This window comes from Aspergillus campestris (genome assembly GCF_002847485.1).
Source record: "Aspergillus campestris IBT 28561 chromosome Unknown P168scaffold_2, whole genome shotgun sequence".
Taxonomy (NCBI): domain Eukaryota; kingdom Fungi; phylum Ascomycota; class Eurotiomycetes; order Eurotiales; family Aspergillaceae; genus Aspergillus; species Aspergillus campestris.
In genome coordinates this window covers 2,237,871-2,254,743 of record NW_020194337.1, presented here as the reverse complement: position 1 = coordinate 2,254,743, position 16,873 = coordinate 2,237,871, and the positions used below count along the sequence as shown (strand labels likewise).

The window sequence follows — 16,873 nt, the reverse complement described above, 5'->3', positions numbered from 1 at the left end:
CCCTAATGACCCTAATGACCCTAATGACCCTAATAGACTATAGGAATCGCTGGGAGAAGACCCAAGCGATTCATTTTGAATTACACTATCCCTACCTTCGCGTGAAAAGTTCCTCCCGCCTTCGTAGGGACATCCGTCGACAAGTAGGGGACTAGCCGCCTAAACGACGTCTACTCCCAATCCTTCTAATAATCGGCCTAGCCGCTTACAGTTCCACCCACTTATTAGGGTTCCGTTCCACCCACTTATTAGGGATCCTAGGGTCTTGACAATTAGTTCTATACTAGAGTGTTGTCAAGCTGTAATTAATACAGAGAGGGGATATACCTGCTTTTAAATACTATATATGCTTTTATATAGAGAATATATATATATCCATGATCCATGGCAAAAATCGGCAGAATCCTATATGGGTATAGTGGCAATTAGGGCGAATTGTGGACTGACCTAATGAAATTACAGCGATAGACCGTAGTAGTTATATAACTTATATATCCTTCCTGTCAGGGATTCTAATTCTTTTATTAGCTGATTAGTATTAGGCTTCTGCCTGGCTGTGCCACCTTTGTGGGGTATTAACCTTGTTGGGTTTCCATAATAACTATGTACTAGTAGTCAATTAAGGTGAGGGTGTCAAGACCCTAGGATCCCTTCTCGCTTCTGCCGTCCTAGCGTTGGTGACTTGGGTTATTCGGGGTGAAGAGCGCCCTGCGGTCTTCCTATCAGTTATCGACGAGGGGTTCTGTACTAACCCGAGGCCTCACACAGTGGCCGTGCTACTGTATCGATCGACGAGTGACCCGATGGTCCAAAGGTGACTAATAAGCGATAAGAGAAGTAAGGTGTGTCAGGTACGAAAACCTGATCACTTAGGTTGAGTGTGGGCGAGTAGAAGCTAGACTTGAAATGTATACTCAGACTTGAGAGTGTTATTGAACGCGACTAACTAAACTGTAGATACAGGCGAATGAGTGTTCTTATATATCCTTCCTTGGCTACTCCCGTGGTGACTCCTTTGTGGTCACTTCCGGAGTCGCTCCAATTATGTGTTTCCCTTGGTGCCTACTCCTCCGGCTACTCCCTGGGGGTAGGCGTGGAGTAGGTGATCGCATCACGTAGCTACTCCTCTATCTCACGTTAGGAGTAGGTGATCGTATCACGTGACTCGTAGTCATCTTTGTGCAAGGGTTCCGATCCTTATGTCAATCGATTGGCGTCGGGCTTCTGCCTGGCTGTGCCGCCTTTCGTGGGGTATTAACCTCGTTGGGTTTCCGTAACATCACTCCCCCCTCTTCTAGCGTTTCGTCCTCGAAACTCATAAAGGTGCGTTTCCCCCTTGATCGTAGTTTCCGAAATCCATCGATCCTTTTCTTGTGCTGATGTCGTCATGCCAGTAGATAACGATACCCGAAAGCGTAACCGCCTTCGTCAATACAACTCTATTCTTGCCACTGGCTCCGTTATCGATATTCCTTGCGAATCCTGTTCTTCTCGTGGTGTTGACTGTGTCATGGACTCGAAGAGCAAGAACTGTGCCGAATGTACGCGTCGTGGACGGAAGTGTGTGAAGCAGTTGCATAGTGAACGAGAGTGGGAATCCCTCGAGAGGGATAGGAAGCGTCTGGCCGATGATTTGGTTAAAGCCGAAAAGCAATGGCTCGAATATTCTCAAAAAATGTCGCAAGTTATGTCCAAGATCCTCCGTTTGAGGAAGCAAGAACAATTTCTAAAAGATCGTGGTGGCCGGATGCTTGGCCATGACTCCTTTGTTATGGAGCAGCTTGATGATGAGGATCCTCTAAGTGCTGAGGATCTCCAAGAGCTGGATCGTCTGGCCGATGCCCAAGACGGTGCTCAACTTGCCGCGGTATCGGACATCCCTAGTTTTTCTCAGGCGATGAACGATCCTTCTTTCTGGGCGAGTGTCGATTTGTTTGCTGGTGGTATTGCCGAACCAGCTGGTGGCAGCCCGTCAAATTCTCGATAGGCTCCCATGTGTTTTCCGAGGTATCGTAACCTTTCCATTTGACCAAGTAAAGTGGTTTTCCGCTGACTCGTTTGTCTCTTAGGATTTTCTCGACTTCGTACTCTTGTTCGATGCTTTCGTCGATTTCCACATTTGTCGCGATTTGGCTTTCTTTCGGCGCTGGTTCCAATAATGAGACATGAAAGACTGGGTGTATGCGGCGCATTGATTCTGGTAGCTTTAGCCGATAATTGACTGTTCCCAATTTCTTTTCGATGATGAATGGTCCCAATTTTTGGTGGTCAAGTTTCTGACTTGGTCGTTTGGTTTTAATATTTCTGCGGAGCAGGAATACCTTTTCCCCCTCTTTTAGGTCAGGCCCTTCCTTGTGGTGTTTGTCGTAGTAAATCGCTGCCTTCATATTCATGAAGTCGATGTCTCTTGCCAATTGCTGGTGCAGTGTTTTGAGCGCCTTTGTTACTCCTTCCGCTTGTTCCGATACGGTTTCCTTGTTCCTGGGTTCGCCGTACATCTTTGGGTGGTAACCATGATTTGCATAGAATGGTGTCTCCTGCGTGGTTGCGTGTGCTGCGTTGTTGTACGCGAATTGTGCCATTGGTAGGTATTGTTCCCAATCGTTTTGTTCGTAGTTGATGTAATGTCGAAGGTACTGCTCAATGGTCTGGTTGGTTCTTTCTGTTTGACCGTTTGCTTGTGGGTGATATGCTGTTGTCAAGCGGTGATCAATCCCCATGATGTCTGTCAACGATTTCCAAAATTTTGACGTAAAGAGCTTATCTCTGTCCGACGTGATCTTCTGCGGCATCCCATGATTGGCGATGATGTGGTGCAGTAGCACGTAAGCCATGTCTTGTGCCGTCATTGTGCTCTTCGTTGGTACGAGCTGGATGTATTTTGTCAATCTGTCCGTGATGACAGTGATCATATCCCATCCTCGGGATTCTGGTAGTGGTCCAACAAAGTCCACCGTTATCCATTCCCATGGTCGTTTTGGTGCGTCCGGTGACTGCATCTTCCCATAGGGTTGGTGCCTCGCAGGCTTGTCCCGTATACAGGTATCACAATTTCGAATGTAACCCTGTACGGTTTTTCGCATGTTAGGCCAATAATAGTTCCGAGTGATTTGTTCACATGTTTTCTCGGTTCCGAAGTGTCCTTGAAGTGGTTCGTCGTGGTGCATTCTGATGATCTCTTGTCTCATACAGTAAGGTATGTAGATGAGTCCATGCATGTAGACTAATCCGTCTTCGTCTGTGACCAATTTGTCGCTGTCTGCTGAGTTGTTCAGCATCTCTTGAATGGTTTTGTCTTGTTTTGTTTCGTGGATCAACTTGTCCAATAGATCGTCCTTGATCTCCATGGTTCCTGCCAGTTGTTGATGGTTGTATGTCAATGATCCATCTTTATGTTGCTTGAGGATCGCAGGTTCGATGATTTTGTTCTTTAGCTCATAGTCCGGTCGTCGACTCAGCGCGTCGGCTTGGCCGTTCTCACTGCCTTTGCAATGTTGGATTCTGAAATCATACTGCGATAGTGTTTCTGACCATCTTGCCTGTCTCCGCGTCAACTCTTTGGTTGTCGTAAAGAAGGTAAGGTTCTTGTGGTCCGTTCTGACGATGACTTGTTGCTTTGCTCCTTCGAGGTAGACTCTCCATGTTTTGAATGCGGTGACGATTGCCAATAGTTCCTTGTCGTGGATGTCGTAGTTTAGTTCCGCTTGGATCAATTTCCTTGAATGGAACGCGACTGGTTTTGGCTTGCCGTCGTCTCCTGGTTGAGTCATTCTCATCCCGATAGCGTAGTCTGAAGCGTCTGTCTCAATCGTTGTTTCTTTCTCTGGGTCGTGTTGCATCAAGACTGGTGCAATGGTGAGTTGGTGTTTGATGTCTTCAAATGCTTTCTGACAGTCGTCTGTCCAGTTGAAGTCCTCTGTTTTCTTCATCAGGTTGAAGAGTGGTCCTAGCTTGTGCACGTAGTGATAGACAAATCTTCTGTAGTAGTTTACTAATCCCATGAATTGTTGTAGTTCTTTGAGATTTCTTGGTCGTGGCCAGTCCCTGACTGCCTGAACTTTGTTTTTGTCGGTATGGATTCCCTCCGTGGATATCCAATGTCCTAGAAAGTCTGTTTCTGTGACGTGGAACTCGCACTTCTTCAATTTGCATCGTAGTTTGGCGATTCGTAGCTTCCGTAGCACTTGTTTGACGTGTATCTTGTGTTCTTCGAGATTCTTCGAGAAGATAAGGATGTCGTCGAGGTATGCGATGACGAACGTATCCAGTAGTTCTCCTAGTACTTCATTGATGAATCTCTGAAATGATGCTGGTGCGTTGGTGAGACCGAATGGCATGACCAAATATTCATAGTGGCCATATTTTGATCTGAATGCCGTTTTCCATTCGTCTCCTTTAGCGATGCGTAGCCTATTGTATGCGTCGGTGATGTCGAGTTTCGTGAAGATCTTAGCTCCTTTGAGTTTGTCTTGTATTTCCGTGATTAATGGTAACGCGTGTCTGTCTTTGATCGTGACTTGGTTGAGTGGTCTGTAGTCCACACATAGTCGTAGGCTTCCATCTTTCTTTGGTACAAACAGGACGCCGTGTCCTGCCGGTGATTTTGATGGTCGAATTGTTCCTTTCGCTAGTTGTTCCTCAATGTACGCTCGTAGCGTTTGTGATTCCCTTTCTGACATTGGGTAGATTTTCCTGCATGCCACTTGCTTTCCTTCTTCGATTGGAATAGTGTGGTCGTGTGGCCCATGCTCTGGTAGTTCGGGGTTTTCGGGTTGCTCGAATAGTTCCCTGAATCTTCCGTAATCCTGCGGTACGACAATCTGTTCTGTTGCCGCTAATACTTGCACTTCGATGTTGCTGGTGTTGAGTCCCTCACCCGTAGGTCTCTCGGTGACTTCTCCCAGTGTCGTGATTTCACAATAGTTTGTCGCTGTGTCCGGTGCCCACCCCGGTAGTGTTATTAACCAATCTCGGTGACTTGGCTTTGTCGCTGCCAACACTCGTGTCGCATGGTCGTCGTTAGGTTCACCTCTAAACCTCTTAGCCGATACTCGGGCTCCTTGCTCCTGAGTATGCCGTTGGGACTCAGACACCCCTGTCGTCTGTCCTTGTTTTGGGCAATTGCAATTCGTAAACTGAAGACTGCCTGTCTTCCAGTTGATTTCTGGGTTGTGATCCCTGAGCCATGGGATCCCCAATACTATATCGTACCGTCCTAACCGTGTCACGTCGAAGTTTATTCGTTCGAAATGACCGAATACAACCATAGGAGTCGGTCCCGATTCGACTGTAAGGTGGTTTCCTAAGTTTTCACCGTTCAGTCCTGCGATAGGTTCTGGGTTGGCTTTTCTGATGCCTTCGATGCCCAGTTTCTGTTGGAATTGAGGGTCCATGAAGTTGCCCGTTGCTCCGGAGTCAAGCATCACTTTGGCTGCCTGTCCGTGCACTCGTGCAATAAACTTGATATGGGTTCCCCATCCTGTTGCTGCGATCTGTTTTTTGTTTCGCCAATTTGGTGCTCGCTCGTATGGCGGTAGTTGTGGTAGGTAAGTGCTGATGAACTTGTCGTCGTAGTGCGTCCTGCACTTGTCATCGTAGCACTGCATCCATGCCATGTATTTGTGGTGTGGGTGATGCGGGTAACTCCTACAAGAACACTGTAGGTCCCAACATGGGCACGTTGTTCCCCATCCATCCACGCTCTTTGGCATTTTTGGCGAGTATCCTGACGCTGCCTTTTCTGCGTCATGCAGTCGGCAATGTTTGTCGTAGCACACTATCCATGGTAGTTCCTTGTGCCGTGGGTGCGTCCTAAAATGGGCACATAAGCACCATTCATAGTCGCAGTATCCATGTGGGTTGGAACGTCGTTTGTGCTCGAGTTTCGCGAGTTCGTCATGGTACCAGGTGTTGTCTTTCTGACACTGCGCGCACCATGTTCCTGAATGTTGCGCGTGCTTCCATCGGTGTGTTTCCCATGATTCGTTGGTTTTTTCCCAGCATTCTAGGTTCCAGTGGGTGCAATCCCTGACCCTGCTGCGGATGTTTGCCTCGATGGCTCCGTTGAGCTCTTTGATTCTGTTGGTCACAATTGATTGCTTCCTTAGCTTGACCAATGCTCGTGCGACGTCCCGTGCGTCGGCTTCTTCGCAATATCCTTCTGCGGTTTTCTCTGGTTCTAGGGGATTTTGAGGTGTATCAGTCTCTAAGCTCAGCCTTGGGCCTCTCGCTTGAGTACCGAATTCTTCGTCGAGCGGATCGATATCGTCCCAGACTATACTAGGAAATTCGTCCTTTTCGACTGGCTCATTTGTGCTGATGGCTTTATCGGACCCATCCGTTCTTGCGTGGAATTTGTCGCTTCCGCTGTTGGACTCCACCGTCCCTTTCTCTTCGTTAGGATGGCTTTGATCCTCTATGTCGTAGTCGTTGTCGTCGCTCCACCAATGATCGCTTAGATCCGTGGGTTCGTTTGACCAATCGATTTCGTAGGTTGCGCATAATTTCTTGGCTGGTGGGTCCGCCTTGGACCTTTTGCCCTTATCGCTGTTCTGAGCACCTTTGGCTCCTTCACGGGTAGCCTTCAACTGCTTCCTTGGTTCCCTATTGTTGTTTTTCTGTTGTTGGCCCGATCGGCATTCCCTTGCCATGTGGCCTTGTTTTCCGCAATTGTAGCATGCTCTGTCGTTTCGACGTCGTTCCCTTTCTTCCTTAGGGATTTCTCGGTGTTGAGCTGCGTCTAGCTCCATTGGTTGTAGCCCATAAGGATCGCTGTATCCTTGGCTCTTTGGCTGCGCTTGTCGTTTATCATTGGCGTTGTACTGACTTGTTCTCTGGTTGCCTTGGTACCTGTTGCCTGACTGATTTTTGCGCCTAATGTTGAAGTCGAATAACTTGTTGTCGATCTTAACTGCTTGTTCGATCATCTTGCTGAGGGTTCCTGGCCGTTCCATCCAGATCAGTTTCTCTTGAACTTCTGGTTTGAGCCCTTCCTCGAATCGTGCAATATAGGTGTCGTCATCCCAATCCAACTGAGATATGACCTGCTGAAATTCTGAAGCATACTGGCTGACTGATTTGAACTGTCGTAGTCGCCACAATCTTCGTTCTGCGTTTCGAACCGCATCGATGTCCCCGAATGTCGTACGGAGTCGTTCCTTGAAGTTGTTATAGCTCTTGAACACTTCTTTGGTTTCGTCGCCTCGATCGTTTTCGGTGTTGTCCTGGAAGTCCCTGATGTAGGGTTCGAACCAATCGAACGCTGGACCCTTCAGGTACGTGGCGGCGAATACAATTTTGTCGGATTCGGCGGCGAGTCTCTCTCCGTTCATCTTCATGTACATGTCCATTTGCGTTAGGAATGCACGAAGCTTAGAACGAGTGCCGTCGAATGCCTCTGGTGGTTTAACCTTGACAGTGCGGGTCGCAAGTCGCCCCTCTAAGGTTGCGATATGCGCCTGCAGTTGCTCGATCATGCCAACGACATCTGCTGGGGTTGGTCCTGCGCTGGCGTCTCCCTGACTGCTTCCACTGCTAGTCCTAGGGGTTGGCGCGGCCGTTCTGTTGTTGTTTGACATGATGGTGTTTCGATTTGTTTTTAAGTTAACCCAAGACTCTACTCGTGCTAACTGGCGTTCAATGTGTCAAGACCCTAGGATCCCTTCTCGCTTCTGCCGTCCTAGCGTTGGTGACTTGGGTTATTCGGGGTGAAGAGCGCCCTGCGGTCTTCCTATCAGTTATCGACGAGGGGTTCTGTACTAACCCGAGGCCTCACACAGTGGCCGTGCTACTGTATCGATCGACGAGTGACCCGATGGTCCAAAGGTGACTAATAAGCGATAAGAGAAGTAAGGTGTGTCAGGTACGAAAACCTGATCACTTAGGTTGAGTGTGGGCGAGTAGAAGCTAGACTTGAAATGTATACTCAGACTTGAGAGTGTTATTGAACGCGACTAACTAAACTGTAGATACAGGCGAATGAGTGTTCTTATATATCCTTCCTTGGCTACTCCCGTGGTGACTCCTTTGTGGTCACTTCCGGAGTCGCTCCAATTATGTGTTTCCCTTGGTGCCTACTCCTCCGGCTACTCCCTGGGGGTAGGCGTGGAGTAGGTGATCGCATCACGTAGCTACTCCTCTATCTCACGTTAGGAGTAGGTGATCGTATCACGTGACTCGTAGTCATCTTTGTGCAAGGGTTCCGATCCTTATGTCAATCGATTGGCGTCGGGCTTCTGCCTGGCTGTGCCGCCTTTCGTGGGGTATTAACCTCGTTGGGTTTCCGTAACAGAGGGTCCTTAACCTGGCCTGACCTGGCTATTACCCACTCTATTTCTTACCTAAATTATAAGAGGAATCAAGAAGTTTTAATATAATCAATTTCTGTCTAAATCAGCTATTTTCTTATATAATATTACTATTGATATACAAAACAATGATAAGCAATTCCAATACAAAAAAACAGCATTATATTGAATAACTACCCAGCGATTCCACCCGCCCAGCCAAGCCGCTAAGTAAATCGTACTTTAGTGGCTTGTTTGATCGATATCTACAAGGCCTTCTCTGGCCATGCAGTCCTTCTCTTAGCCCTAACATAGCAGTTCACGAGCAGTTCCAGCAAATACTCATGGTCATATACCACAGGATCAGGCGACATGTCGATAAACTCATATCTGAGCACTAGCATGGCCAGAATCATCCGCAGCTCGATATGAGCAACATTGAAGCCCACACATCCACGAGGTCCTGCTGCGAACGGCGAATACGCCATCCGGTGCTTCTTTACATTGGCTGATAGCCAGCGCTCGGGGTGGAACAGACTCGGATTCTCCCAGTATTCCTTGTTGCGATGTATTGAGGAGAAGAGCGGGTTGACAACGGCGCCCGCAGGGATCCGGTAGGCGCCGGGGACAATAACATCTGTTTTCGCGTTGCGCGCGGGCTGGAATGCTGGGCCATGAAGACGGAGCCCCTCTTTCACGAAACCATCAAGGTAGGGTAGAGACATGATGGTGTCATAAGTCCAGCATTTTTCGGGTGTTACATCATTGTTTATCAGTTCTTGGAGGATTTTTGCTTGCGTCTCTGGGTAGTTGGCCAGGAAGTAGAGGAGGTAGGAGAGCATCGAAGATGTCGCGGATATACCTGCCGCAAGGACAAGCAGGGCATTGGACGGAATATATTCGTCCGGTAGTTTTTGGTTCCCGTCATCGACGGCCCGTTTAAGGTAGTCTGCGATGCAGGTTGATTGGAGGGCTGCCTGAGAAATGGGTAGATCTTTTGCTCCCGGAAGCGGCCAAACATCGATTGCTTGGTGCATAAGTGAGGAGATGCGCTTTTTGATGGCGGAAAGCCGGTACGCAGGGCTAAAAGGAACATATTTGAGCCACGGGAAGCTGAGAGAAGCTTGCCTCACGGCAACGACAAATTCCCCCAACACACTAACAAGTTCATGAAGCTGTGTATCAGGCGTGTGGAAATGACCCACATCCAGTCCCAAGACCATCTTGCTTACTACCTGAGAGCTCAGCTTGAGCATGTATTGGTAGGCATTCCAAGGCTGGTGGCGATCATCAAGTGCGTCAAAGACCTTGAAAGAACTTTGTATCTCCTGTCGCATAGCTGGCATGTAGTGTTGAACAGCCTTGGGGGACATGCTAGGTGGTACGAACTTGTGAGCTAGTTTAACGCTCTCTGCTGCAGTGTCGGCTGCGAATAGGGCAGCAACATCACTGATCCAAAAGAGGGGATGATTGGGATCAGAGGTCTTCTTGGTGAAGAATTCGTTCTCGCCAAAAACTACTTCCGACACCCGAGGATCGTTGGTAAGGTAGACGGTCCTCCCCATGACCACTGTCTTGATGACATTTCCATACCGATGAAATAGACGCTCATGGTTGCCAAGGTGGTCGGGATGAATCTCAAAATAATTCCCAACAAATGGTATCTCCCGCGGGCCAGCAGGTTCGCGAATAGCCTGGTTATCCACGCAGACCCTGATCTTGCTTCTAGTCTGTTCAATCTCATTGATGCTAGATAGGAGGCCAGATTCGCCGTGGAATGATATTGCTGGGTTGCACTGATTTAGTCGCTATTATGTGATAAAGATGTATCGCACGCGGGAAGTAGCACTTACACTCAGGGACTGCCACTGAGAACATGCTGGCAGTGCCACGCCTCAGGTCGTCCAACGATTTCATATTTGAGATATCCACCGACAGACACTGATCTCCTGAAGTGCTGCCCGCTATTAAGTAAAACCATCTGGTTGTCATATTGCCGAGGCGATGGATATACAAGAAAAAAATTAAACACAGCTGTTAGACTCCGACTAGCAGGACTTTTATAAGCAGATAAATAATGTTGGTAAATAGGTTACCTCCTTCGGCGCCTTCCTGATTAGGGTTGTGTCCGACGGAAGATACCCCAACAGATTATCCGAGGTTTCTAGTTTCATATAACTTATCAGCTTTACCTCCTACGTCTCCCCCCTCTGATGGACCGCTATCTCGCCTTAAATATTGTTTTAGCTTCTAACGGGCTGATGGATATTTTTACCTTGCAGCAGGTTGCTGAACACAATACACCACGGAATGCCTGGATAGCCATCCACGGAAATGGTCTGCCACTTTGCTCATGTTAGGGTTTATTCAGAAGAGTCTAACTTGCGTTAGTCTATGACGTGTCTAATTATCTCGATGATCATCCAGGGGGCCAGGAAGTGTTAAAAGAGGTCGCTGGGACGGATGCCACGGAAGATTTCGACTACGCAGGTCATTCAGACAATGCTCAAGGCAAATTAGACACATTGCGGGTTGGAACCCTGGATAACTGGGTCAAGGTACAAACACTCCTATATATCCAATAAGCTACGGAGAGTAATAAGATGCAGAAACAAAACGTTCTGCCCCTTGGATATTCACCACAGGTTACGAAGACCGGTACCTCGCTACCGCGCTCCACTCGAAGACTGCTTCCGGGGACAGGAGTCGTGATAGTTTGTGGCGTTACACTCCTACATTATACCTGGAACATTGCTGGCAACAAACCTACTGATGGGGGGAACTGGTCTTGGTCTACGGTAAGTGTGATATTGGCGGTAGCTGCGGCTCTTGGGAGCACTCTAGGAATGTTCATCAGGAACATCTTATTCAATCATGGTAAAGGAGCGTTCCAGTATCCCCCATATTAGTCACAACAGATGTATGTACTATATTATTCATCTGCTATGGAGTTGAGGATCGAGGACAAATGTCATGCTGTTTTGGCATTTGGAGAGACCTATTATCATATGCTGAGAGTCAATTGTAAATATAACCTGAACTCATGAACCAATCTCAGCTGCTACACCCGAAATCCCGAACCTCTAAAAATATTTGGTATAGGGCTTAACCTGATTAGTACACCAGCAAATAATGATTCACGCATTTGGTAACCAAGGACTAACACAGTATTAGTTGTAGTTTACATACATATAGACATAAGGCAGTTATTGTCATGGAACAATCAGGCGCCTAAATCATACAAATTGGGATGTGTGTGTGTGAGAGAGAGAGAGAGAGAGTTCTATCATACTTGATTTTATCTCTGTTTCTGGGATTTTTCATGCCACTGACAGCTGAAGAGCCTGAATAAAGTTAGTCAGTTTGTATGAGTTGTATGATTATAAGATTATAATTATCTTGTCTACTTGATATACAAATCTTAGAAGGCATAACAGAAGAGAATAGACATAGTCTATTGAAATATCGAGATAAGTATTTTAGATATTATGTCAAAAAAGTAAATATGTATATATATTCATACATCAAGAGGTCCCTATATAATTGAAGAAAAAGCAACAGAAAGAAAAATACGAAGTATCGACATAACATGATTAATCAAGGAGAGAGCAACGTGAAAGATGTATAGATAGAGGCTTTTACATCCTTGAAACAGGAAGCAAAGAAGGATAGAAGACATGTACAGACTGGCGACTGCATGGTTGGAGATGGAAGCCCCTTTTCAAATATATATAAAAAGACTATATAGATATATGGATAATTAAATTATACAGAGAATAGAGTTCTGTGTAAATGAGATGTTTCGTGCAAGCCACAACTATAACTATACCAAGATTCGTATAGTATACTGTATATTGAATCTGCGGCTTCTAAATTATAATAGTCTAATGTATCAAAGTTTAGACCGGGACATACCCTGTTTCGCCGCCCAGTGAACTGACGACGCCAGTTCCCGTAGCTCATCTTTAACCGGAAGACTATGACCTCCTTGGTGCTGATGAGCCCGCATAAGCAAACCAACACACATATCCTGGACTGATAAAGATATTTGCCGCATATGCGTCATTTCCTTCTTGCCCATGACATGTACTGTAGGAATATCAATACGGTCTTTCACAAACAACGGGTGCAAGAAACAGGGAACAGCGTCACTATCATGGGTGTGAAAGAAATCGACCTTGAAGACAGGCTTCGTAATTCCCAACCGATCATAAACCAAACGGTATAGAGAAAGATGCTGCAGAAATGTACGCTCCACAGTGTCAACGTGGTCAGAATTCCACCCCACGAAATCCAAATTTGATTGTGGGGATGAGTGTTTGATTAGTCTCTTGATCTCGCCCTGAAGAAGCAATGTGTTCGGTGAAAATGGACCAGCGGCAGAGATGAAGATGGCAAAGCTGAACTGGGGGGGTAGACGGGGCTGTCGCATCTGGCGATCCAGTATGTACAAAGCTGCGATGGCACCCCCATGACTGAAGCCCAGAATGCCGTCAAATGGTCCATTGTGTTCGAAGAAAGTGTTCAAAGTGTTCAAGTTCCCAAGGACTTCGACAAGCTCGGCGGGTGAATGATCATCTAGGTACGAGTAGTATGGCCCCGCGTACCATTTTGGGACGCCTTGTACCAGTGTTAACGTTGGATTAATCATGTATTGAGGGTGATATGCATACCAGGTCCTTTGCCACAGCAGACCCCCCCATCAAAGAAAGTGAAATCATAGTCTGGTCCCAGCAAGACTATAAGAGGTGCGAGCTGCTTCTTTAGAAATGCACTTGAGGAACCTATCCCGTGTAGTGCAAGCACCTTCATGGCTCATAAGCTATGAAAGTATTCCAAAGTCACTGAAAAAGAGGCAGATTCTACCGAAGACCCGTGTAGTAGCGGATTTTACATTTATGACAAAACTTTCGTCTTCCCCTGCCAAGTATTGATGATTTATCCACCAGCATGAGGATTAGTGGAAAAGGCAAATATCGACGTATTAAGATAAACCTGTCATCAGGCAAGACTTTGGTGGTACAATCTCCCAATATCCCATCGAATAAGTATAAGTACAGATCGGAATTTGCCTTGAAGGGTAATCCGTAACCCCTGTCCGCACAAGCGGATACACCCCAGCTTGTCATCATCCGGCAGCCTTGTAATAGACACAGCGGTTTACCGCGGTTCGGCTGAATATCATTAGAGCTGAGATTTCAGATAGACATTGCTAGTCTCAATGGGTGACCAGCCCTCACTGTACGTCGAGGACAACAACACTAGTCTTTCAGGGCTTGCCCGTTCATCTCACCTCTCTCAAGAGATCCCCAGTAACTATAAACATAAAAGGACACGGATTAAATGTATCATATTGTATCTGAGATATATTTCTTGAGGAAGTTTAGTCAAATCAAGTGTACATCTGTCCAGAATGGGTGTACACCGTAGCTGAATTATCTTTTTCTACTTGCCCTCTGTATAAATTTGCTATATAGTTTACGGTTCCAGGAGTCCTATTTCATTTGCACACCAACATGGGTGTGGTGGTTCACACCCATATATCTTCGAACTGAGGATCCATTCGGGGTTGCAGTCCAAGTCATGCATCACAGGATGATTGTCAACTTAAGAAATAGAAAAACCCGTTGGGGTGGGTGCAGAAGCGCTATTATGCATGAAACCTTTATCTGGAAGATGTTTCCGCTAATTTGGCTCAAAAGCACGCAGCCTGATTGGTCTTCGGAATTGTCGTGTGATGTAAATATCGGAATTAATAGGGCACAATGTCTCAATGGAAGCAAGAAACAATATTTTTCAAACTTTAAATGACAGGGATAATTCCCTGTTCGCCCAACTGGATGGCTAGTGAGTCGTTGGGCATTAGACCTGGAGTCAGTGTTGTGCGGATGTTTTTGCGTCATGCAATACATATAAGGTCTCATTGGATTCTACAGTCCAAATGACATCATCGAGACTGTGAAGCTCAAACAGGGATCACTGTACAATTCTCATCTATTATCTCAAAGCTTCTCTCAATATGGCAGTTTGGTGGAGATTGTAGAATATATTAGAAAGCTAAAAACGGTGCTACTGTACGCTACCGGTAAACTGATCTCTAGAAAACCAGGGCCTGGTCTCTGTTCTGGAAGATGACAATCTTGCAGCCAGCACCATCAGTGGGTCAAGTGGTCAGGTTATTTATCGCTAGTGGCAGTAAGTCAGATTTGGATGTTTTACGCAAGACATGTTTGGTACTATCCGCTACAATAAAGACACCAAGGACTACGAGCACTTCAATCTCTCCACACAACCCCCAGGGCAAGATGCTCGTGGGTATACCTTGGTTGCCTGTGATCGGTGCCGCACTCGCAAGGCAGGTCACACTATGTTTTGATTTGAATCTAGCTAACTAGACTTCCTATCGTGTAGCTCAAGTGTACCGGCGAAGAAGGGGGCTGTGGCAGATGCCGAGCAGCGTCCACGGTCTGCAAATACACGATGAACACTCCCAATAGAGCCCAGCGAGCGAGATCATCGGAGCGTCGGTCTTCAATATCGCCTGAGACCTCCATGTTGAATATGGGGCATACTAATCATCCTGCCCCTCGACTAAGATCAAATTCCCCAAAACAACCGAGCACAAATACGGCTTCCACAGGTGTCTATCCACAGCCGTCCGGGGGCGGATCAGTGCCACCCGCTCGGGGCAGTGACTTGCTACCACCAACACCGCTATCATCTCAAAGACCCGATGCCACTGGAAACACAACAGTTTGCGATATGGACACAAGTTCATTGCTAACTTTTGATACACCGGATCAGCTGGCTCTAGAAGATTTCATGGTTCCAGAGCTGGATGTGTATCTCGCCGCTACAAATGGGATGGAACTCTCGGGTTTGGATGTTAGCTCTGGTGTGATACCTTCGCAGCCGTCCGTAACAGATGCAGGTTCCTCGATTGCTGGTGGGAGGGCTATTTCTGCGGGCCCCGTTTCCGCCCACATTCCGATGAACCGCGGCTTGAACCGCACAGCAGACTGCAACTGCCTTCCAAATCTCGTCGAACTACTGGAACGGCTGGGTCTACTAGAGGTAGACCAGATAGGGGTTGATGTACACTTGCTATGCCTGAGGTCGGCCGTATGTATTTGCAACAAGACTATCTCCTGCAGGACATGTACCGCTTGCTTTGATAATCCGATCCTCCTCGCGACAATCTCACAGAGTTTGGCTACTATTGCAGAGCATGTGTATCGTTCATGCGTACATCTACGGGATCCTAAATTTCCCAGTCGAACTTGGGAGGAGAAGGAGATCATATGGGGAAATTACCAAACAGGCGATGTCCTCGAAAGTGCTATCTGGCTTGGACGGTACCGAGTCGAAAGTCCCATATTACGGAATACGATGGTTTGTGAGGCCGGTGCGATGCATCTAGCTGAGCTCCAACAGATGTTGGAATTGCTGAGGGGTCGACTAGGACCGAGTCGGGTCGCAGTCACGCAGGTGTCTAGAGCGGGGGAGAGTACGTCTACCTTTCTCATCGCGCTTCATGAGCTGTCAAGAAGTGTTTAGGGAAATTCATGTTGGCAGTAGTTAGCTTTTGATAAAAGGCGAATAACAATATAGAGGAATGGCGTATACCTTGACTTGATCCAAATTATGCACCACCAAGATCCACGTATTGCGCTACGATTCAAGACTGGACCAGTGCAATTATTTGACACTGGATACTGATCTCAACTCTCTCTTTCACTGATGATCAGTTCTCTCCACCAGTCTTGACAAACTTGGTCTTTCATGATTGGCCGTATTTGAGGCACGGACCGGGCCGGGCCGGGTCTCCAGGCCAAAAATTCCGTGAATTAGATTACGCTTACATATGAAATCGTTGTATATGTAGTCAACACCCCATCAGTAATCTAGCCTGCTGGGCATCTTTAGTACAACTCGCACGGGCAATATGTCCAACGTATTGGAATTGTAGTGAGGTACTATGTATCTACTGTTCGACCAAGCTTAGACAATGGAAGTTTTACTAAACTACAGTGAGCCAAAGGACGATACGAGAGTACTCTAATCCTATTAGTTTAGAAAGCGGGGCACCCGACAAGTATAGCAAGTCATGTTTGGAAAATGCACACATAACGTCCCAAAAAATACACCTATGGTAATGATTCTTGAGCAGCCCACAACAGTAATTTATTATTTACGGGTCGTATGCTGCCTTAGATACATCCAGAAGTAAAAGTACAGGTGGCTCATCTGTACCGCAATACCAGCAATTGGAAGCCAGAACGTAACGGCACCATCCTAGGTCATAGGTCCTTCACGTACAGAGTGAGCGGAGTATGCGGGGATCTAAGTGAGGGTAAGCAAGTAGTTGATCCAGGCAGCCAAATGAGGAATCAGTGGCTTAGCACGCATTACTGATAGAATACCAATGGAGATAGCGAGCTCCTGCGTGGCGAACGGGCTTGTAACAACTGTAATTACAAGCTAAGATAGATGATTCAATGGTTCGGTTAGAGCCGGATCCCGTTCGAGTCGGTACAGAGTTGCCCCAAAGCACGGTGCGATTACTATTACTGCTTGTGACATTCCAG

General features: G+C 46.9%; 2 protein-coding genes across 2 annotated transcripts; one reads left to right on the top strand and one right to left on the bottom strand.

Moving 5' to 3' along the window:
• Positions 1-8,551: 8,551 nt before the first annotated feature.
• On the bottom strand, positions 8,552-10,277 carry P168DRAFT_295393 (cytochrome P450; the record flags this gene model as incomplete). Its single annotated transcript, XM_024838033.1, has 3 exons — positions 8,552-9,262; positions 9,380-10,071; positions 10,139-10,277. The coding sequence occupies 3 exons, from the start codon at positions 10,275-10,277 to the stop codon at positions 8,552-8,554; spliced, it is 1,542 nt and encodes a 513-aa protein (XP_024696269.1).
• A 4,039-nt stretch (positions 10,278-14,316) lies between these two features.
• On the top strand, positions 14,317-15,905 carry P168DRAFT_99664 (Zn(II)2Cys6 transcription factor domain-containing protein). The gene is made up of 2 exons (XM_024842268.1): positions 14,317-14,640; positions 14,697-15,905. Exons 1-2 carry the CDS (start codon positions 14,512-14,514, stop codon positions 15,840-15,842), a joined length of 1,275 nt encoding a protein of 424 aa, XP_024696268.1. The 5' UTR covers positions 14,317-14,511; the 3' UTR covers positions 15,843-15,905.
• The last annotated feature ends 968 nt before the right edge of the window (positions 15,906-16,873 follow it).